Here is a 24,386-nt window from a genome sequence, read left to right on the forward strand (position 1 = left end):
TACGTACGATTCGCGTGGTCGAACGCGGAAAAATACGAGAAATCTACGAGTGTCATAGACAATGGTATACGACGATTTTTTTTGGATCTCCTAGTATAATAATCACTTCGATAACATAATCTTCCAGATTACCAACTTCTGTAACCTTTGTTCGTACGCAGCCGATCTAATAAAAAAGGAAGGCATCGCCACTTTTCGCTTTATCGCCAATATACAAGCGATACTTTTACAAACCGAGTGGCAACAATAACATAACGATAAGATACATTTTTTTACGGTAAAATACGAATAGATGCTTAACGCGAAAATTTCTTTCCTCGAAGATGACTTTGAAGGGAAAGAAAATCTCGAAAACTATAGAATATACGTGGAATAAAATTACACAGCCATATGTTTTACGCTAAGTAAGCCTACGATGAAACTTTCAATCTCAAAGTCGAACGTCGCTGTTGTGTCGCGGTTTTAGCAGTGACAAACCTTGCACGCTCTATCGATAGTTACCGATTTACGGCCCCTCTGGACGACCGCAGACTCGCGGAATCGACCATCGTGGAAGAGCCAAGAAGTCCGTTTAACGAGCATCTTCGACGCGTCATTAGGTCTCGGAGGATGAAAAAAATACCGCCGGGATCGAAGGGAATCTGGAAGGACGTGATCAAGGATTTGGTAGTTCGACTTGTTTCGATCGTCTCGCTACGAACGTGCGAACGAGATCGGCGATTTTTCCGTTCACAGAAACTTGCCAGAATTTCTGTATTCTCCGTATTATATCGTATTTTTAGCGTTATTTTAGCGAATTTTAAAACGCAAGAGATCAAGTCGGGTCTTGACGCGATGTCTCCCGTCACAGGAACCCTGGGAACCTGTAAACTGTAAAAAAAGGTCGCGAGGACGTATAAGCGAACACAGCAACGGCACCGGCGAATCCAGCGTTCCGATTTATCGACTAGCGCGACGCGTCCACGACAATTCGAAATGCCTACCGGTCTGACACGAATTGCTGAAAATATTTAAGCGTTACCAGATCTACGCACACCCATACATGTATATATATATATATAGCGTTGTTGAATCTCTTTTAATCGTTCTGTACGAGCTTCGGTCATCGGTGTGGTGGCTGAAAAATTAAACAAACTGAATTATATCGTATCGGAAACGAACGAGTAAATGCGGGTACGTTCGAGGGAGAACGCGGGTTTGTATTCGAAAAATCGAGCTTCGCTGTTCGACAGTTCGGCACTCTCGATTCCACACGAGATTCTCGACAATCCCTTACTAAAAAAAAAAAAAAAAAAAAAAAAAAAAAAAAAAAAAAATGTAAACTGTAAAAAAAGGTCGCGAGGACGTATAAGCGAACACAGCAACGGCACCGGCGAATCCAGCGTTCCGATTTATCGACTAGCGCGACGCGTCCACGACAATTCGAAATGCCTACCGGTCTGACACGAATTGCTGAAAATATTTAAGCGTTACCAGATCTACGCACACCCATACATGTATATATATATATATAGCGTTGTTGAATCTCTTTTAATCGTTCTGTACGAGCTTCGGTCATCGGTGTGGTGGCTGAAAAATTAAACAAACTGAATTATATCGTATCGGAAACGAACGAGTAAATGCGGGTACGTTCGAGGGAGAACGCGGGTTTGTATTCGAAAAATCGAGCTTCGCTGTTCGACAGTTCGGCACTCTCGATTCCACACGAGATTCTCGACAATCCCTTACTAAAAAAAAAAAAAAAAAAAAAACGAAAAAATAAATAAAAAAGAACCGATAGCTCGAACCACGTCAACTACCCTCCAACCTGGGCGTAAACATGCCAGGACAACTAGAATACCTTTGCAAACAACCATCCGAGGGAAAGAGTTGGCTCTCCGTGAATCAACGTTTCCGACAATGGAAACTTCGTACACGATGTTTTATTCCACCGTTTCGATTTATTTCCCTCCCTTTTTTTTTACACCAACCGACTCTCCACGCGTGTTGTACCACGTGTTTCGGAGCACCCTTTATTAATATTTCCCCGAGAGGCTATCTGAAAACATCGTTCCACCGCAACACTCCATCGCACAGGTGAGATTTCTCTCTCTCTCTCTCTCTCTCTCTCTGTCTTTCTCTCTTCCCGTCGCGCGTATAGTAAACGAATCTCGATAAAATAACCGATCACTGATCGACGAAGCCTGCTGATTACCTACCACCCACTATCATCAACGTATCTTCGTCTATTCGTTTACGAGAGGAGAGAGGACTCGTAAAAGAGGAACACGGCGAGACCATCCATGAATACCGAATCCATGAAGTGTAATACACGAGTTGTTCGATCGCGCATATACGTTTAACGAAATTAACGCTTGCGTTTGTTCAAATTCGTCTACTTTAATGCGCACTCGTTTATTTTCATCGCATCGATCGGATCCTAACGTTTAACGATTAGGTCAGTTTATACGAGTTGTTTATATCTTTTAATATAGATGGGTGGCTCTCTAGCGTCGAGAAAAGAGAGAAAGACGAAGAAGATTGGAAATGGTTCGCTCGAGATAGAAAATGCGGCTTGTGAAACGAGCGACCAGCTAATGAGCTGCTGCGGTATCGGTTAGGCCGTGCAATTTCGAGGTCGGCCATTCCCCGACAGATTTACATCACGGCAACATTTGCGTAGACGTAATAGCTTGGGTCGGACGCGGTGCGGATACCTCGATGCAATATCGAAGCGCAACGCGATTCGGCTTCTGTATTGCTCCACGTTGCGAATCGAACCGCGAACGATTGTCTTTCGGCTTCTCTTGGGACTGCTAGATTCACGTTGAACGTCGTGATATACGAGTTTCAATTCCGACAGTTGCATGGTAATTTAACAGTGGAACGTAGAAGATCGTGCAGTCTGTACGAGATAGTTGTTTTTGGTTGTTTTGCTTTAGACAACGCGTTTAGAAACGCACGTAGATGGCGAATTAATTACGCGCAGGAAAGCGTACGTAAAGAACTAAAGCTTCACCGTTTTCTGTATTCGACGTAACAACATTGCCTTCTGTATCGCAATGGCTTTGAAAGTATCAGATCGATTATATTATCGCGAAATTAGTAAACAAATTAGTAAACAAACAACGGCTTAAAAGTATTGCACAATGTTAGAATATCTAGTGGCAATTGTCGTTATCTTTCGCTTAAACTTTTTCCTCGTTTATACGCGTATCTTGTAACATTGTTGAAAACATGACGATTAAAATAATCTTCGACTATGCGTTTACGACTGAATGTTTCTTCCTTTCTTCGTATTTCTTCGTCTCTCTATTTTCAACGACCTTTACGCGTGATTTCGATTACGCTTGGCAATACGAACGTACCATCGAGACGAAACGGAAGATTTTACTAAAAACTTTTTTAATTCTCCAGCGTCGATGTCTAACGAAATGTCGTTGTAAATCGTTGTAAAAGTCGTTTCGGATCTTCGAAAGAATTACGTTTATTATACAGGGTGGTTGGTAACTGGTGGTACAAGCGGAAAGGGGGTTAAAAATTTTTTTTTATTTCTTTCTCCTTTTTTTTAAATTTTTCCATCGAGACAACGATCTACAGTGAGATCCGTTACAACGTACCGCACGCGTACCGAGCGAAAATTTAAAGTCGATTTTCTCGAAAACAAAGCCTCGAACGAATAATTTTTATTCTATATTTTCGACTTCTTTTTTCGCGTAGAATCACCCCCTTTCCGCTTGCACCACCAGCTACCTGAGATCCGTTACAACGTACCGCACGCGTACCGAGCGAAAATTTAAAGTCGATTTTCTCGAAAACAAAGCCTCGAACGAATAATTTTTATTCTATATTTTCGACTTCTTTTTTCGCGTAGAATCACCCCCTTTCCGCTTGCACCACCAGTTACCAACCACCCTGTATACAACGATAGTTGTGAAATGTCGGATGTTCACGAAACGTGAACAAAGCGTTTGTCGTCTAATTCGACTGGAAGAAGGGGAAAGTTGCCGCTCGGTTTCCACGCGATCGGATGTTTTAGTCGATTTCATCACGGTCGATCGACCTTACAGCACGTCGAATACACCTTAGAAGCTCCGAAGCTGTCTTGCCGTGCTTGGACGAAACAAACCCGAGACGCGCGCCGCTACGTACGTAATATGATAAATACGTAAAAGTTGCTTCTACCAGTGCCTTCTTCTAAGATATTTTTCTGCCGATAACATACATGTGTGATTTTAACGTAAATTTGTCATATTATACTAGATAATGTTCAAGAGTAACACCGAGACGATACGTATTCTTACGATACGTGTATTTTCATCGTTCTTTCGAGGACTACTCGAGGTTCTACGAGTATGTAGTATCGGGCGTAAATCTAGCGTCGCGCGACCAACGCAGAAAAACGCACTACCTTTTAACGTGCTTGGACAAACACAGAGACAACGATCTTTTTCGACTTTGTTCATTCGTCTATCTGTCCTGTCCTGTACGTACGTATAGGTTTTTCTAGCTTTTGCCCCGGGCCATGTAGCTTAAACGTTGTTAATTAAAAGAACTCGTAGACGACGAGTAACTAGACGCTTGATATAACAAAGTAGCTGTAATAACGGAAGACTGGCGAATATCGGAAGAGAAATTTTTGTAAGAAGAATAAACGCACGATTACGAAGCGGATTAACGAAAGAACGAGACAGAGTTCTCGATAGCCAATTTTCTACGGCGTACGACTTGTACGGCATTTGGTAAGGATAGTGTTGTATCCTTTTCTACGAGAATATCAAACTATAGCCAATGGCTTTTTCATCGGAAGCTTTAAGAATATAAAATTTCCACTCGAATGCTAAAAAGATTTGCACTTTTGCCGCGAGCGACCCTTGTGCGCACTGAGAGTAACAACGTTGAACGAATTACGCGAATTCTCATCCTCGACCGTTTCATTCATCCATATGGGACCATCGACGTAATATGTACATTAACGTGGCCAATGTTCTCCCTTAAACTCGCTGTTAAACCCTCCCTACCCGTGGTTGCCGCTGTTGTTGTTACAAACGTGGCTCGAAGCTTTTGAAAAGAAATGATTTCGAGGAGCGACTTGTGACGAAGCCGACGAAGCCGACCAAGCCGACCAAGAGATAAAGAGACTCTCGAGTGTACGTGCATCGCTCGTAAGTGCGTATACACGTTACATGCTACGTATGGATAAAGTAGCTGAATTTTAAAATGGATTAATACGCGCCAGTTAAACGGGGACAAGTGTTTCGCGGCACGTTGAGCCAACTAATACGTGCAACGTGTCCGCCCTGGTTCGGTAGATAGACACCAACTTTTGATACGAAAATTGCGACAATGTTCTAGTGGCTGCTCGACCCTGTTACTTATATCATCGACTCGACAACCGGATCTCCGCGAGGAAATATCCTAAGATCAGAGCGCGCGATAATTAGGTAATTACGCGCTTCTATAGCGATGACCTTTGAACAAAATTTCGATCGTCCTACGTATACAAGTAGCATTCGTTGCTACGTGTGTATACAAAGTTATCGGTATTCTTCGTACGGCTTTTAAACAACGATTCGATCGATTGGTAAAGTCATAGGTGAATTTGAGAATAGGAATTTTAAAGGAAACATTAATATATGTACGTATACTTTGAGATTACTTAATTGAAACGTTGCACAGTAATGCATTGGTAGAATAAGAAATGGAAGTATACAGAACAAAAGTTTACAATTACCTAGAACTTATTATTTTCGTAGAGAACCGAAGAACTAACAAGCGTAATAAAAAGATTATCTGTTGCTAATCCCTAATGATAAAAGAACAGGTATACCGATACACATGCAGGTGTATTAGACGCTTTTATTTCGATAAAGGAACTGTTGTAGACATTTTTCTAGTTTCTTGCTTCTTATCTTAGATACACGCGATTAAGGGTTCGGCTGACGTCAACGTAAAAGTAATTGTATACAACGTAATAAGCGTCGTCGTAAGTCTAGCGTAAATCAGAAGTGTAAACAAGTAAAATTTCGATATCTCGATCGATGCTAACTGTCGTTTTATTTCAGTTTATATGACGATAGCTCGATCGATCGCGCAAATTTGAAAATACATGCACACTGTACATATTCGGAATACGCGTGATCGCGTCGAGTTATCGCGATATTGTCATTTTCCGAAATATGTTATTCAGCCATCTTTCCGGAGTACTTGCTTCGATAGCGAGTCGTTTGTTCGTATTTTGAGGAATTCGCTCGATGGAAGAATATCGTCGTCGCGTTTCTTTCTTTGTTGTTGCTTCTCGATCTACGTATCGCACAGTTGTAATTGCATAAAATGTAGCAGCAAGAAGGATGATGTTCGTAATTTATGCTGATTAATAATCGGTTGAAAGTTGTTCAAAATATGGATTTCTACGACACATTTCTACGAACGGTAGCCAGTCGTTGTACAGTTTCGCTCGGATCGAACAGGAGTAAATAATCGACGATAGGTTCTCTCACGTGTGAGAATAAGTCGAAAACGTGGAATAAAATTTGTCGAAAAGAAAATTTATCACACGCGTATACTAGGTCGTTATCGTTCGAACGTCGAGTTTTTGACGAAACGTCGTTGAATTAGAAACGTTGGAATTGGTCGAGGAAGAGGCATCTTCGTGTGGACGACGATGTCGTCAACGAATCGGTGAAAACGAATTCGTTTCCTTCCAGTTTGGAGGCAAAGGTACGGCGACTAGGGAAAATCGAAGCATTTGGGCTTCCTCTTTTACCATGATAAACCCTCCGACCGGATGTTTACGCCGGGTAGAGGATGATAGGTAACGCGGGTAAAGCTGACCAAACACGTAAGCGATTCACCGGGCACGCTCGCTTAGATAGACCAAGCCGCGTTCTATACCTGTGCAATGTGCAAACATCCATCGGCCGATCTGGCAAAGCGGTCGGAACCACGGTCGAACGCTTATCGACTCGAGCGATCGACTTTGTTGCGACGACTCTGAAAGTATGCGTATAGAGTTGGATTCTTCGATGAGAACGCGAAAGCCTCTGTGTCGCGAACTAATCAACTGGATCGCTTTGTCGATGTTTCGTTTCGGCAGCACGGAATTTCAAAGGGTGTATCGCGAATAATCGACGTTGTAACGATTCTGTCGCGTTATGCACGAACGATGAGTATTTCAATGGGTCTCGATCTATAAGCGTATATCTCGATCGTAAGTTTTGTCTTCCATATAGAGTTTCAGACGAACTTTTCAGGTGAACGAAATTTTGGATAACGCAACTTGTACCGTATTTGTACGATCGCAATGTAACGAACAAATCGCCAACAGGCGGCGGGCTGAAACTTAGATTTCCTTGATTCCTCTAAATAAAGCGTCTACGTTCTATGCATCGATACCTATCTAAGTAGAAAAGCTTTTTTCGTCGTAGGGATCGTCTAGTAATCTTTCTTCTAGAAATTTTTCCATAGAAATTACGCGCGTATCGATCACCTTTTACGCGTGAAATTAAGTTTCCGTGCTTTACGAAAATAAAAATTAATATTTATCGAATCGATACGAAACGAATAGATTGGTGGTTTTTTTTCTTGTTAAACAACTGTATATACTCGTCGAATTTGACAGATCCATCCAAATCAATCCTAGCGTCGTTGTCGACTCGAAGTTGAACGCTTGTCGATGTTTAGACGTCTACCGACGATTAAACGTCAAATACAGGCCGATGTTTGCACCAATTTGCAAGACACGCGGTTAAACGTTCGAACACGGAACACAGAGCGAAAGACTACATCGAAGTAATCCGTTTACGTATCTGATTAGAAAAATTATCATATTGTCGCGTATATCGTTTTCCTAATCTTTATGATAAACGGGTACATTCGTAACGTAAGAACTTTGCGTAAAAGTTAATGCGAAGACTTTGCCGCGATATGTAATAAATAAATGAATGAATAAATAAATAGAAGGTTGCTAGTACATAATCTATCAAGCGATATAATTCCAAGGGAGGATTCTACGAAACAGCACTGTACAATTTTCTAGAATAAATTCCAGGAAACTCGTGCTAACAATAATACGAAGCTAATCTTTCGTTTAAACTCGTGTAACCTATCCGTAATTTATCGTATTTGCAAAAAAAATGTAGTCCATCTAAATCGATTTGAAGGCATTTACCTTTTATTGGGTATTGCTATCGGTGTTCCCTTTCGATATCGGTCGAACACGAGAAACAAACATCGTCCGTAACTTCGTTATACATATAAATAATTGTACGTTTTTCAGAACATTGGCGGAACAATTGCGAATTAATTTCTCCGATTTCGATTATTCTTCGTAAATTATTCTTAACGATTTTATTAATCGGCTATCTTCCTGGATACGTTAAAAGTTATTCGAGCGGCGAAAGATGCTACTTTAAGAATAAAAAGTGAGAGAAAGAAACGACGCGACGGGAGCAATCGCGTTAAAAAATTGAAGATCAATTTTACAACTATCGAAGGAAAAAGAAGGGAAAGAAATATCGTAAATCACGAGGCTACAAGCTGCACGACACGGTGTAAATGTTTCAGTGACACGTGGCTGGTCGGTGGAGGAATAAAATCGCGAGAAGCCAAACCGGAAGCCGTGGGTTGAAGGCTCTATGTCTTCGTCGGCCGCGACATCTTGTCGTCGCAGACCACGTTCCTGTAAAAAGTCCACGAGATAGAAGGAAGCGGATGGGTGTCTCCCGGGTGCGCTCCCGAAGGAATTTTATAGACTGCTGCCGGATGTCGCGTTCTATCCGCTCTGCTACCTACCAGTAACCTCTATGCGTCACGGATCTCCTCCGCGAAACTCCTTACGCGAGAACGAATTCTGACCAAATTCTGACGAATTCTGGTCGCCGAATAACCAAATACGATTAATATCGGTTTTCAAATTTGCACGTATTTCAAAAATATGAAAAATATTTTTTCATCGAAGAAATTAATCTCGAGCAACGATTTATCAACGATTCAGATATTTAATAGAAAGCGCTAGCGCTAGAATAGAAATTCTCAAGTGCTTCTATACTTTCTTGTCTTTCGATTCAAATATTTGAATATAATTCTAATTTTACGATTAATTAATCCGTATACCACGATCGCATATTCTACCAATGTCCTTATTCCTGTATTTCCTATTTTCTATTCCCTGTTCCCTTATTCCACGCGAAGCGATAAAATATTAATAATCGGGTCGCTAGAGATGTCTTGTGCTCGAAGCAACGCGAACGAAAGCAGGTCGCGAGATGTTCGATATCTCGTGCAAATCGTCAGGCAAGGGTCGTTCGATCATCGAATATCTCGGCTGTAACGCTGCGTAGGAAACAATCGGTCTACGATAATGGTTCGTCCAAGAACGTGGAAAAACTAATCGTAGCTACCAATACGCACACGCGTACATAGTATTCGCGATAGTATCCGTTGCATGTTATATCCAAAACGTACAATTTTCTATCTCAAAGTAGGAGAATTTCATGCAAGATGGTTCGCTCGAAGGACGAGTCAATGTATTATTTGCTCGTAACCTGTTCGCGAAAAGATGTATCGCTTAAAAAAAGTGACGTTTTATCGTCTCAAAACAATCTGACGGCGATATTTTAAATTCACGTCCTATCTTTCCGGGGTGTTTCGTACGGAAATTCCCGGTGGGTCTCCAGCGTCCTGACAGTTTTCCGAGGATCTGCACGACACGGCTTCCCTTTCGAGCCAACCTGTGTCTTCCATGTACCATACAGAGAAATACATCGAAACTCTCGGTTTTTAGAAAATTTCGATTAAAATTTCGAATCGTGGAGCGCCGCGCTATTTCGATAAAGTTTAAAATCAATAAACGTACTTTGCGTTAGATCGTCGATAAAATATATGGAGAGATATCGTTTTCTAGTCGAGAATGCCAACTCTCGAGAGGCTTCGAAAAGTCCGATCGCATTCTTCGTTCCGATCGTTTTCATCGTATTTTGTAAATCTATCGTTTCTAACTTTCACATTTTCCTGTCACGCATATTTTTCGTATCAACGAAATTGCAGAATGTCGCGAGGTTTGTGCGCTTAACGCGAATTAAAAATTGTACATACAGAGGTATGTACTTTATCGTCGCTCTAATGAAAATTGTTACGACGAATTTGACGTACAGTGAGAAAGTGACGTTTGAAAGTCGTGTTTCGTCTTAAAAACGTAGGATAAAAGTCCTGTTGTAAATAGAACTTGGCCGCCGCATCGAAGATGCAGTAATTTTCTGTACGGCGATGCAAACGAGTCTATGCCTATGCCTTTGTTAAATATCTTTTCTAATTCGCGCTTGCGAATTCTTCGATACTCGCGTAGGGATTAAGAGTGGAAAGACCTACGCGATTGGAACGGAAGAAAAAGGGAAAGCACGACGGCGCGGTGCGGCGCGACGCCCGGCGAGAATTTCCTCGTAACTCCTGGCAAGAGGACGCGACGCCATGTCGTTCGCTGAGATTGCAGCTCGTGAAAACGTCTCGGTCTGCGCTGTTTGCCTTGTGCCTTGGATAATGTGTTCCGGTCTGGCCTGTTATTAATTTCGGTATGAATCATATCACGTGCTTGGCTTATACACGTTTGCTTTGCTTTACTTTGTCGTTACGACGTTTCACTGTATGGCGGGACTTTTGTTTTCGATCAAACTACCGAGAATGCGACCAGCCGTGATTTATGACCGGATATAAATCTAAGACCGCTAGATCGTTAATTACATCGCTAAATGACAAAAAGCTGGATTAGAATAACATCGAAGGCGATATCGCTTTCTCGCGATTATGCAACGTCTTGATAGTTTAATTCAAAGTAAGAAGAATATCGTCGTTTCTCTTCGCGTTATCTCGTTCTTTAGATAAGAGATTATTTAACTTGTACACTCTTTTATTACGTATTTCAAACTCGATAAGAAATTATTAAGAATACAAAGTTCTAACTTTCTTTACGAGAAAATGTAGAACGTCGAAAGCAAATCGGAAGAAATTGCTACCGATACACTGAAAAGTCTGTATTTTTTTTTTTTTTTTAGGAAACGTAGCGTCAAAGCAAACGACCGTTATAAAACTACATATTATATTGTCACTTGTGGCACAGGCGTAGCCTGACCGTTATCGTAAATGTCCACCGTAAACGGTGAGAACAAGGTCTGCCTATTATTTATAGTCTGCAGTATATTTTGTTTCTCGCTTTTAACAATCGTTCGCATATTAGGTATCTCTTACTCGTGTCGCGAGCTTCTAAGCTTGTAAATAACGAAAGAAAGAAGAAAGGAGAACGACTGTTTCTTAAAAGTAAGAAAACAATGATTGCTACCATTAAGGTCAACATCGTTACCGCGACGAAGAATTTTGTCTTTTTATTTATCCTTTCATAGCTTCTTTTAGACCTACTTTACTTGAAATTTATATTCGCTCGTCGAGCTGTTACATTTCCTATCTTTCATTCAGTTACGTTTTTCCTACCTTCCGGCTGAAATTTATCGAGATCGGAAGCGATTATTTTCTATTCTTCGACTATCGTACGTCCGCTTGAAATATATGTACTCGCCAATATTAAATCGGACGAATATCGTTGGAAAATATTTCTCAATAACCACTCAAGAAAAATGTATACGTAATCACGGTATTTTCGTATTCTTCGAAATTAAACGAACGAACGAATCAGACGACAAGCGTGAACTGGACGAAAGTCAGGCGCGGCGGACACATCGCTGTCTTTCGAAGAAGAAAAGAAGAAAAGAAAAGGAGAAGATGATTTACCGCTTAACACGCTCTATTACATCGTTACATCTGTTATACGTGTACGCTACACGTCGAAGCTTAAAAATACCCTGGATTGTTCGAATTTCCATCGTTGATCATCCCGTTGCAGCGATATTACTGGACAACAGGGGCGATTTCGATTTTTCGAAAACTCTCGTGGACCACCCCCACCGCTGTTATCAGCACTCGCGGATTCTTGTTGCGTTCTGAAATGGTGGTAAGTTTGGGGAAAGGGGCTTGAGAATCACGGCTCGAATATCGATGCGAATATCATCGCGATGCAATCGGATATACGCAGCTAGGTTGCGGTATGTACGTACACAGAAACGCGTAATGCAACGCGTTTCCATATCCAAGCTCTGCCACACGGTGATACAGCAGTGAGGAAGCGATGTACGAATATCACCCATGCGTCAAACATATCCTCGCCGCCCCCGTTTTTGACGGTTAATATTTTACGAATTGTAAAACCTAGAACAGCCTCGTCGTATACGTATTATTGAAAACGTCCGTCATTTGCGCTCTTTTGTCTCTTCCCGCGCGTACTTTGCTCTAAAAATGTATATTTCGTTGCTTGAAATTGTTTTATCGCCAAATGACACATTCGCGAGGAGAATTTGTCGATCGAACCCAATCGCGGTTTAGCTTTTCTTAATCTTTTTCGTCGAACGTCCAATAGCTCGCTATAAACGAGCAATCGTCGAACATACACTAGGTTTTTCTACGGAAGGCCGATTAGCGCACAAACTCGTCTATTAAGGTCCACGTGCAGCCGATTGCTAAAGTTACAACCGGTTTCACTTACGACGCGTAACATCTGCTATTTACATTTAAATTACATATTTTTTCTTCTTTCCTCCTTGATCGTATATCGTCGCTCGTTAAAAAATGTTTCTACATCTATTACTTCTTTGTTTTCTCCCGTTTTTGCCGTGGCCACGATATTTCCATTAAAATCCTAATCTCCTACTGTCGCTAGACATTGTTAGACGATGACTTTCTGCCGCTGAATTTGTCAATCACACGTTCTACGATATCTCGATTATGTCGCGGTATATGTGTGGGATTAGACAGAGTACAGCTGTACACACGTACATAGACGCGTACAAATATAATTCAACATGCGTAAACGATGATTTATGATTTATGATTTATGATTTATGATTTATGATTATGAATATGAAATTAGATAGAAAGATAGAGAGATCGTGTTTTGCGACGTACCGTGTTTTAGAAAATTCAGTTGATCAAATGTGTACGAACGATATCGGCAACTTGGACGAATAATTATATCGAGGTATTTGTAAAAATAAGTTGTTCGTAGTCTGGTTAGGCTGCGTCCGGATCGCTGTTGGCGATCAGTGCGGATGCTTTAGCGAGTAGCGAACGCTATTCGTTCGAGAGGCGGCATACGAAAGGGTTGGCCAGCGTACGAGCAATAAGTTTCTAACCGTTTAGAAGCTGTTTGCGAGTTGTTGGAGAACCGCGGTGTGGACACGACGCTGTTCCGTCGTTTCTGCTCGCGAATAGTTCTAGTCGGTCTGGACAAAGCGTTACGTATCTTGCAATTAGTTAAAATGTGCGTTCAATGTGACGATGCAAAACGTTCATGGTTTTGTTATTACGTGAGACGAATAGCGCGAATGATAAGCACCGACTAACGCCGACTCAGGCTATCCTATCGCGTACGAAAAATAGCGAAAGTTTCTTCTCTTTTATTCGTCTCACAGACCTTTCGCTCGTGAGAAAAATGTTAAAAAGTAATGCTCGTAAACGTTCCGTATATACGGCGTAAACGATGAAAATTCGAACAACAACGAACGCGTCTTAGCGTTGATTCGGAATATCGTTGTACATATTTCTTTCATCGATGAAACGGGCAACGACGTAGCGTGCTACTCGTTTCGTGCGAATTTCGCAACATTCGGTTCACGTAATACGTATCGTAGAACGCGTGTGTGCGTGTCAGACAAGATATCCTACGTTATTAGACGTGCCTTTAATGACGCCACGCTTCCACGCGCTGTTATTATGTCGTCGGACCGAGCTAGCCGACATTCTGGTCAGTGATGTATCGTTGTGAAACCGGAATGGGGGATACGTAGTTGACGCGAATTATCGTCGCGTTGCACGTTCGGTGGAAAATTTTTCACCGTAGTGGATAATCGAGGTATATGTAGAACCATTTGTATTACACCGTTAACCGTGTAATAATCGCTCGAGTTCAAGGAATGGATGTTCTTGGAGTCGGATCTCTTTCGAGGATAATTCCGCGGCATATTCGATCGATAGCGAAACATTGCCACGCACGGCGGCATAAAACCAACAAGCATAGGAGATGGCGGAAGAAATTTTTGGATAGATGCAGATATTCGTAAATCTTGACGGATCTTTAACGCTTCCAATGGATGCGTGAAACAGTTGGACGGTATTTTCCCTTTAGTTTCCCGCTACTCGATGCTTTTAGTAGAAACAACAAGGACAAACGTTTCAAGGATACTTTTGCCAAGCCAAAGTAAGAGAAAAATGAAAGATATATCAATCGCGTCGGAGATTTCGTTTATTGGTCGTTGATATTTGAAAACGAATCGGAATATTTCCGATTATCGGCGAGATTTTCCCTGTGCAAACAAACATACTTGCAACTTAAGCGATGTAGGACACGGTAATTGTCAGACTTAAAGAAGCATGTCCGGCAGTTTAGCTCGTACAAATTGTAGACAAAAAGACTATGACATTCGCTTTCATAAATGGTGCGGAACTTTGTATATACGCGTATACACGCGAGTACTCGCGCATACTCGCGTATACCTGCCTGTGATATACTCGTTACATAGGACCGAGGCCAGTGAGTACTTTACGCGATTTAAGAAACTGTTTCATCTAGCGATTCTATTCGCGTATTCAACGCTAGCGAACACGAACGTACACGATCGACGATAAAGGATATAAAGTGGATTCGAACGATAGCCTTGCGTTCAGCCTAATTTTCTTTAAACATCCATGACTCGAAAACTAAAGTATACGTAGAACAGTATATGTTCGTAAGACGTTATTTTCGTTTGTAGACATTTATCGACACGCGTTCCCATCGAATCGGCCCGTGCGAATCGGTTCCGTGTAATAGGTGGACAGCTATTAACAAACAGCTGGATTAAAAGCGATTTCAATTCGGAATACACCTTGAATCCTCCGTGAACTCCTTCGGAGACCGTGATTACTATGCCGCGCGTGACATTGTCGCGTATGACCGCAACCAATCGCCATTGGTTGGCCTCGACATTAAAAAGGGGCCACCTTATGATCGCGATGAGTCGATGGTTGCTTCGTCGACTCTCCTGTCTTTCCGCTCTCTATGCGACACACGCGCGAGTGAAAATAACGATCGATCGCGCAATCGTCAAAGAAAATATCGTAATCGGATCGTTCATGGAACAAAGTTAAAGCGGAGTACAGAAGTTACGTCGATCTATCGAGGACAGGATATATGATCGCGAAATCTTAGGAGTTCGACTTACCTGTCTATCTTTTTACGAGAGTTTGTTAAATTTTGTTACGCGCCCCAAAACTTTCGTATAAACATCACGACGAAAGGAAATTACAAACTTAACTATCCACTTGCACGTTTATAGCTGTTAAAGCACTTTAGTGGCTAATTTGTTAGTTACAGTAGCGAGAGTATATCGCTGCTGTAACTAATAAATATCGTCGATTATTTAAGTGAAATTGTTTTTTATTTACACAGAGCGCCCGATTTCAATGCATAAATGCGAATTACTGGTAAACTATCTGCTGTATAAAAAAAAATAAAATGAAAAAGGTTCAGAGAGGAATCGAATAATTATTTAACTGGAATCGTATAGCTTTTTATACAGTAACCGATTCGTCATAACGTTCTCTATAAAAAATTGTCAACCTATTCGTGTCGAAAGTTTAGTTCGAATCAGTTTGGCAGATATTTTCGCGCTTATTTTGTAAAATTTCCAAGGAAAAAGGAAGAAGTAGAACGAAATAGAAAATAAAATGTACCAATTTTTCTTTGCGGGAAAACTGTGATTTAAAACTTGGATATCGCTCTCGGATGATCGATCTATCATCACTCTCGCACGAAATAGCCGACGAACTGAAAATCTCTCTGTTATATCTTATCGCGAAATGTTGTGCGCTGGCCAGAATTTTATCCAGTTTCCTTCGTGTTTTTCGCTCGTTCCTCGTGTCTCGTGTCTCGTGTCTCGTCTCTCGTCTATCTGTGTAATTCCATGTAATTCTATGTAATTCCATATTGCCATTTGTAAAACGCACTCGTTAACTCGATCGGAACAAACTCCTCTCGTTCCCTCTCGTTCCCTCTCGTTCCCAGTCTAAATAAATAGCAATAAAAATCAACGGAGGAAGAGAAACTCGGAAGTTTCAGACAATATTGTCAGATGTTATCGCGTCAAGTGCCACAGTGTTTGAAATACCGTGAATCGGGTAAAGAGTGGGCCAAAATTGAAAGCACTTTTCGCCCGCTCTCCGCCATTTTCGAACTGAATTTCGCGTCGAACGATACCTCGTGATAGGAAATTAATCGGCACGGATCAACGAAGTAGTTCAAAATTTGGATTATAAATATTTATTCGCAAACAGTGATTATCGAGAAGGTGGAAGTTCTTTTTATTTTATTACTCAAAATCGCGCCAAATGGACGCTTAACGTTGGTTATCGACGAATCGAAGATACTTATCTGTTGGCAGCGAAAGAAAAGAAGAGAGACGCTTCTCGTCGTTTGACACGAAACACGTATTGCAGGTGGTTTTGCTACAGAAGTTAAAATAGCTTGCGTGTACGACGATACGATAAATAATGCGGATACGTATAACGTGTATGTAACATTATGTAGTCCGAAATTTTTACTTATTTTTAATCGATCTAAAGATACAGTTCCACGTCTATCGCCATTTTTTTGCTATTAGATGGTATTGACAAAATCCGCAATCGCTTAGTTGCCAACCCAATAGCCGTATGGATATATAAAATATCGCACAATGTAACGCGATTGATTGTTCCTTATGACAGTTTCATCGTCGAATCGCTGTCGACAAATACGATATTTCCTGCTTCGAGATACGATGTAACCTATTGTTAATAGAGTTGCTTACTGTGTACGCTTTGGATGCAAGTCGGCAGATTGCTTTATCGTAATGTCGATTCGGATGCGACTGACGAATCGAAAGTCACGAGATTTAAAAGAGAAACTTTTACAACGCACATAGCCAACGAATTTAGAAAATAAATAAAGCAAATATGTAATTTTGTCCTGTACTTTTGAAAGAGTCGAAACTTTTCCTTACTCCTTAACGTTCTAATCCTGTTCACACTCCTTTCGATATATCTTTTAAATCTCTTGGTTTATTTATTTTCCAGGGTAAAATGATCGAAAGCTGCCGGTCGCGTACGTTTATACAGACATACAGCACATTCATCAGCCCGATATAATACATTTCCGACACGGCAGTCATGCTAATAATCGATTCCGGAGAGGCACACACGAGCAGAAGGAACAAATATTATCACATGATGCGGTGGAATAAATTTCAATTACGAAATGATGAAGTTCCATTTACAAATTCAGCCAAAGAAGTAATGTGTGCGTAACAGCACATGATTTTAATCACGTGCTCAGTTAAGTCTAACTGTAGTCACGCGCAACAGCGTAATAATTAACCCCTTAGCTCAGTTGGGTCAACGATGTCGTTCAACCAAGTACAAACATTCCGTCTCGGTGGCTCACACTTGTAAATTGCAACGTTTCATGGCACGCATCGATTCTCTTATCATCCATTATCCCTGCGTTATCGCAGTGCCGCGTCACAGATCGCGTTAAACCTTTCGTATGGGATTTTCGCCAATATCTCCAGATAGAAAAATTTCATTTATTTTTCAGCTTTTATTTTCGTTTCATAAAAAAATTCGCTCGCGTACGTTAATTGTGCATAAATAGAACGTTCGTTGTCTAAATGTTCCATATTTCACTGTTTTTTTTTTCTTTTTTCTTTTACATTGAACATACTCGATCCGTTCTCTATCTTTCTACAGTTAGCGTATCATAAAATAGTAGAGTAGATGGTGAAAAACAAGGTAGAAAACGAAGACGTTTTCTCTCGATCTTTTCTCGGACTTATAATCGGTATCTCTATACGCGTATCTGACATATACGCACATAAGAACGTAGGTAGGTCGCAAACAGCCTGACCTAAGAGAATTACAGTTTAAGAACTTTCTTCGAGTATCGTAAATGCGATGGACGCGGACAATCAGGATTACTTTATATACGATCTCGAAATTTGATCAAAAAATGCATAAATGGTAAATTAACGATTTGAAATAATTTCAAAGGCAACGTATCTCATTGAATCACATGTTTATATAATTTGTCTTTTTGTCGCCTAAATTTAGAAAGTTCTCGAAAGAACTGGAGATACGCGATTAAGATATTTTATATATCGGTTATTTTAATAGAAACGCGAAAAGCGATTCGGTACGAAAGCCCTAAGCCCTAAGGCGATCGTAATCGCTGTTTCCAGTAACTTTTCGGAAAACGTTTGAAACTAAGAAGGAAGATAAAAGTAAGAAGCAAAGAAAGACTCACCGCAAATTGGAGACAACGGTGACGTAGTTGCCTTCGATGGACACCAGGCCGACATTCTGCAGTATAATACCGGTGATCAACATGCCGATTAGAGCAGGAAGGGTGGTCAAGGAGAATAGCCATCCGCCAAAATGCGCCGCTAAGCAAAGGGTGGCGAGGCCGAAAAGCTGACCACCGGGGGCGGCGTCATCTTTTAGTATCGTATACACGATGCCCCAGAGCAGCAGCCCTAACAGGAACAGGCACAATAGTCGAGCGAATTTTCGGTAGGTCGGACAAAACGGTTGCGGACAGGCTTTCCTCCAACCCGTCGGCTCCCACGATGGCGTATCGTCGCGACCGTGGCATCGCGCGCAAAACAGGTACAACCATGATCTGAAAGAAGCATCAAGCCTGAACAAAGTTAAAGTAGAATTGTTTCTTTATGCTTTTGGTTATGTTTGCTTATGACCGAGAATTACGAGAAATTCTCTTTTTCTTAGTTTTTTTATTCGTTTGTTTTAAGATAGCGCAGGCAAGTACCTTGATAGAAAGACAACGACGATGTGATGGTAAGCGTTCTCGTATGGTTGCGATACGTTAGACGTCGATTTTTTTTCATTTTCAAAGTTTTACTCGCAGTTTTATGGAGTAGCTATCAGGGGAGTAGCTGGGGCAACAAGTGGAACGGCGAATAGGCGATAAAGGTAATTTCGAAATAAAAATATATATATTAAATAGGAGCATATTTTATATAGATAGACAGATAGATAGATAGATAGATAGATCTACCAAATATATGGATAGATAGATTTGCTATCGACGTAAAGATAGATGGACGCTTTGCGTCAATTCTGCTTGCGAAACGCGTTGCGATTCGCGTGTCGATTCCTAAGTACGTTTGACGAAACTTCGTAATCTATGATCGGATGCTGACATATTTTTAAGAACGTCTGGATATCATTATCGACCACGATGTTACGGTCTACGCGTTCAAACCTACATCGTTGTTGTTGCTGACCGATTAAGACGGTATACTAATTCCTGTATCGATGAAACCGCAACTACTAATATCGATATACCGGTACGGTACGGAACCTCGGAGACGATGCATGCATCGCAACCTATGGACGATATGGACAATGCATCCTAAAATTCGTATATTATAAAAAATTAATATGCGCACAGCTATCATACACGATACCACAGTCACGATCTATGAACCTTACCTCGATTACCTATCTGCCCTCCGCACTAATTAAAATAACGTCAGCTTTTACGATAATTTTATTCGAACGTTTTATTTAAAGTAGCGCTGCTGCCCATTAAAGAGCGTGGAAACGATTTTGACTGAAATTGCAGATATCAAGGTGCGTCAGACTATACAATGACATATTTACGTATTTATCGAAAGTTTCACTTTAGCAAAATCTCGTAATTGTATTTTCGCGATAAGAGCGAAAATCGAAACAAAGCAGGGGGCGAACGGATCTCGGTATTTCGTACCGATTTATAAGTTGGAAGTAAAACGCGCTATCGGAAGAGACGGAAGAAGAAGCAAGGGAAGAAAGCGGAATAAGGCCAATGTAGGAGAATTCGGTATCTTGAAATACCACCATCTGTAAGTCACGTCTTTTTAAAGAATTATCTGCACCTGTTTGATGGAAACTGCATTCACTTTTAGGATTTTAATCCGTCCGAGATTGGAATTTCGTTATAAAGCCATAAATATTTGTACGTGCGTTTTGAAGTTTTACCATCGAACGATCGATTTCCAAAGTAAACGAACAAATTTGCTTCGCGGTTGATTTCAAGAACGTTAACTCTCTCTCTGTTGGAAGATACGGTCGCTCGCGAAGTTATACGCGACGGCTTTTCGGCTTTTCGCCGATCCGATCTAATTCTTCGTACTAACTTTGACTCTGTCTCTGACTCGGACTCTGACTCTGACTCTCCTAAAAAAGCTCGTCGAGAATTCAGAAAGCGTTAACAGAAGCGTGTATACCGTGTAGAGCGCAGGCGAACAGACGATGTAGGAAACTTGGCGTAGAGCTTCGTTCAATCTCATTAGACTTTATGATCTTTATGATCTTATCAAGGCGATTGGAAATGACACGCTTTGTAACCGACCGTTACATCACGAACTACGCTTCCTCGATCCGTTACGATTCCCCCGATTAGGATTGCCTGCTACGAATAGTTTTCATTCGTTGCCTCCGTATCGCTTGTACGCGGATCTCGCTCGGGGAAAAACATTGACCAGTAGAATCGCGATGATGGTGCGAACGATGTACAGGTACGCGCGTTAAACGCGCGCGATAGACGGTGCGCGTGGGCGTTTCCAAGTTCCCGACTCTGTTTTTATTTTCTTCCACTCACTTATAACCGACCAGTACGTTTTTACTACGTTAACAGGTATTTCTTATTGTTAATATCGTCCGATATATAAATATTACGCGATATCGTGCGATCGATGATCTTTTAGTATCGGTATTGAAAAATTATGTACGTTTTTTGCTGTAACTATGAAATTACGTCATCGACTTTAATACAATACGTTACAACGTTAAGAAACGAGTACGGTGTTAAGTACGGCGGTTAAGGAATCGACAGCTTAAACAGTTGCGCGAAGAGCGTTTAAAGCTTGGATGCAAGGCGCAAGATGCCATGAAAGGGACGATATTTTTTATCCTCCATTTACCATTACACGCGCGTAAGAGTGTTCAAGTATTACGTTCGTTGAAATTATCGTTGTATTAAAACTAGAAGATGTTTTCTGCGATATTTAGCAAAAAAATATAGTAATAAAAAACAAAAAAAAAAAAAAATGTTCCAAGTTTGTCTTGTTCAGGAAAATGTCTTTCGTTTAAACATATTTTCCCCGTGATAGATTTATGCGGATACGTCCTCCTTTTATCGGTCTCTCGAACTGATTTCGCGATATGAAAAATAAAAGAGACACTTGTATTTATCATAAATATTTCTTCTAATCTTATTAAGAAATATAGCACTGTACGACGTTGTCTCATTATCAACGTGCAATACCGGACAGTGCTTATTTTAATAAAATGTCATTAAAAGTCTTATATAACTCGAGCCTTGGAAAGCATGCATTAAAATATTACGTTACCGCGAACTTTGCTTTTAAAAGCCGAACGCGATCTATTTTTTCTAGATTCCCGCGTACTCTGTATGTACGCTATCGCTATATCTATCGCATCGGGTCGTCGTTTTTAAGAGAATGTTTTAGAAAAATCAACATCGATCGTACCTGCGTGTATCAAGGATCGAGATACTTGCGAGATTCGTTATGCCGTCGCGTTTCGTATAATAACAAAATACCGATTTTACCAAATACGATCGATCGACCTTTATTAATAAACTCGCGACGAAACTTGATTTCGTTGTTTGTGTATCTACGTGTATTTAAGGAATTTCGATACATTTCGCAAGATAAGGGAAACTGATGTACGCGATTCTTTCGCGCGAATAATATTTACGAACGATCGAACGATCTATAACGCTCGGGTTCAAACTGTCCGACGATTCAACGTGGTCTAATCGAACGCGAAGACTGTTACGGTGAAATTCGCGACAACGCGTTAAGAACAGCTAGAAATTCGACTAAAATCTTCTCTGCCAGCGACGATCGAAGATCGACGTCGAGAGGATACGCGTTTGCCCAAACGGACCAAACTACGACATTGTCGGCGTTTCGAAGCTGTGTGAAAATGAACTGTTCGAAAATTATTAGGAAAAATATCGAAAGAAAAATGGACGGAACGAAGGACTATCGGACAAGGAATTCTTCGAAGTTTAACGCTTTAGAGCGGCTAACGATGGCGAATCGACGCAGATTCGATTCCGATAGAATGATTCTGAAGATTCTTACCGTTCCAACTCCTCCGAGTACTCGAGCTTGTCCCTAATGGAGCTGGTCAAGCTATGCGCCGACTTCTTCCTGTTTCCATTGATCCTGCCGTTCTCGAGATCGAACTTGTGCTGCGGAATATTCTCCGCGCTACCATAGTTACTACTTCCATGTTGCAGTATCGATTTGCCGCGACCCTGATCGGAATTATACTCGGAGCTGGCGCTTATGCGCCGATGATGATCAAAGTTGGGATTATCCATGCCGAGGATCTGATCGCTAATGGAGACGCGTCGCTTGGCTAACTCCTCGGTCGACCTGTTCGTTCTGTTACTCGTGTCGATTTCCATATTGTATTTCGGTGCTCTCGAGAACTAACCAGAACGTGCCCTTTAAGAAACCAATTTCTATATATATATATATATATATGTATATGTATATAGGCGTGCGTGTATACGTATTCGGTGAAATCGGTAAAAGCTATCCGATACGTGGAGTCGTGTCGTTATCGATTCACGATGTTTCACTCGATCGATTTCGAACAATCTCGATCAACGGAGATTTAAATCGTATGCAGACGAATCGAGCCGTGTCATCGGTTGTCATCGGCCGAATGATCGACTCGCAGTTGGCAAGCTTTCTCGATAGGATAGACACCGGCTATGCGAGCTTCTCGATGTTTCGCAGGACAGAGGCGAAAAGGTCTAGTTTGGCCGTAGGAATCCAACTGACTGTCACGTTTCTCGTTGGAACACAGGGATATTCTTGATACACCGAGTCTTGGATTCGACAGGAGCAACGCGAATCCATGTACCCAACGTAGAGTTCGAGTTAGATTGGTGGAAAGAGCGTTTAAGAAAGTTTCTAAAAATCCTTGCTATTTGGCCGAACGCGACCGAAATTGTTCGACAGGCTTGAGTGTCGCCAAGCGCAGCTTAGATCACGAGCAAGGAGAAACGAACGAAACGCACCGTATCGCGTTACAGCGAACGCTAGGTAACGCAGTCGTGTTGGTTCGATTCGCGATCGAGAAAAGAACAAAGTTTGCCAAGTGGAGGAAAAAACCGACGGACGATCGTCGGAGGATCGTGTAGAAGAAACGGCTTTCCTCGATCGACTGCCGATGGAGACGACAGCGGTCGACGATCACAGCTCGACGTTCCCCTGTCGACCGTTGACAGTGTACGGAGTCGCGTGACGATGACTCCGAGAAAGTCCAAACACGATGATCCCCGATCGTTGATTAACGATCACGCGCCCGATAGGGGAGCCAGCAGATCGTTAACAGAGTCGCGTGACGCTTTGTTTTTCCAGGGAGACTCGCTAACACCTCGCGCCGATATCTCGACGACCGCTTGTCGTCTTCGACACCTTGACCCGCTTTTACCGTCACGATCCTCTCCACCGACGCTCTGCAACGCCAGAGAGCTTCCTTCGTTCACCTCGTTAGACGCGAGATTCAAGGTTCGCGATGCCGGTTCTAACTCGCTTCCCCTTCGTTCCTATTTCCTCCGTTCTTTCCTCGTCGATCGCTTTGTCTCTTGCTCCACCGTGTCCAGCAGCTACACTTTCCAACTAACCAGCTATTGTCTTTCAACTTTGCCGATAATTCTCTCGCCCGTTACCAAAGATCGTCGACACGACAGAACGCACGATATACCAAATACACGCGATAAAAGGTAAAACTCGAACGAAGAGGACTCGTCTCGTTCATTTCGTATCACCGCACAGATTCTTCCGTTTCGACGAAATTTTTAACACTCTTCGAACACGCGTTTCCATTAATCTCGTCTGCAAAGTATAGAATACTCGTTAATTAGCCTCGTTGAATGGTGGCAGCTTGGCTGAAAATCTACGTCGATCGTCGCACGAAACGCGAAGCGTGGAAACGAATATGTACTGTGAAACGAGCACGGTTAACTAGCGACTAAACGCCGCAAAGTGTGCACCGCTACGCTATGTTTATACGAATGGTGGGGCTGGTAAAAAGTGCTGGAACACGGCTAAGGAGGGACGACGTTACGGCTGACGGAATAATTGTTACCGCGTTGCACAGGATGGGCACAGCTGGACACCTCATTGACAGTCTATTCGAGCCTAACCCAGCCGACCTGTCGTGCCCCTGATCGCAACCGATGCCTCGAC

The 24,386-nt window shown here is 41.7% G+C and overlaps 1 protein-coding gene across 2 annotated transcripts in view; it reads right to left on the minus strand.

Annotated features, from left to right (window-relative positions):
- LOC100746500 (sodium/hydrogen exchanger 9B2) overlaps positions 1-24,386 on the minus strand; it is a 92,848-nt gene that overhangs the window by 39,656 nt on the left and 28,806 nt on the right. The window contains exons 1-2 of one of the 2 annotated variants that reach the window (XM_003489822.4): positions 22,263-24,369; positions 18,392-18,766 (exon numbers count right to left, since the gene is read on the minus strand). In XM_003489822.4, coding sequence (XP_003489870.1) covers positions 18,392-18,766; positions 22,263-22,591 — 704 coding nt within the window. In that variant the 5' untranslated portion in view covers positions 22,592-24,369. Of the gene's footprint in view, positions 1-18,391; positions 18,767-22,262; positions 24,370-24,386 lie in introns of those variants that run through there. The other variant, XM_024367967.2, reaches the window with a different exon arrangement.

This window comes from Bombus impatiens, unplaced genomic scaffold, assembly GCF_000188095.3.
Source record: "Bombus impatiens unplaced genomic scaffold, BIMP_2.2 scf_0377, whole genome shotgun sequence".
In the NCBI taxonomy this organism is placed as follows: domain Eukaryota; kingdom Metazoa; phylum Arthropoda; class Insecta; order Hymenoptera; family Apidae; genus Bombus; species Bombus impatiens.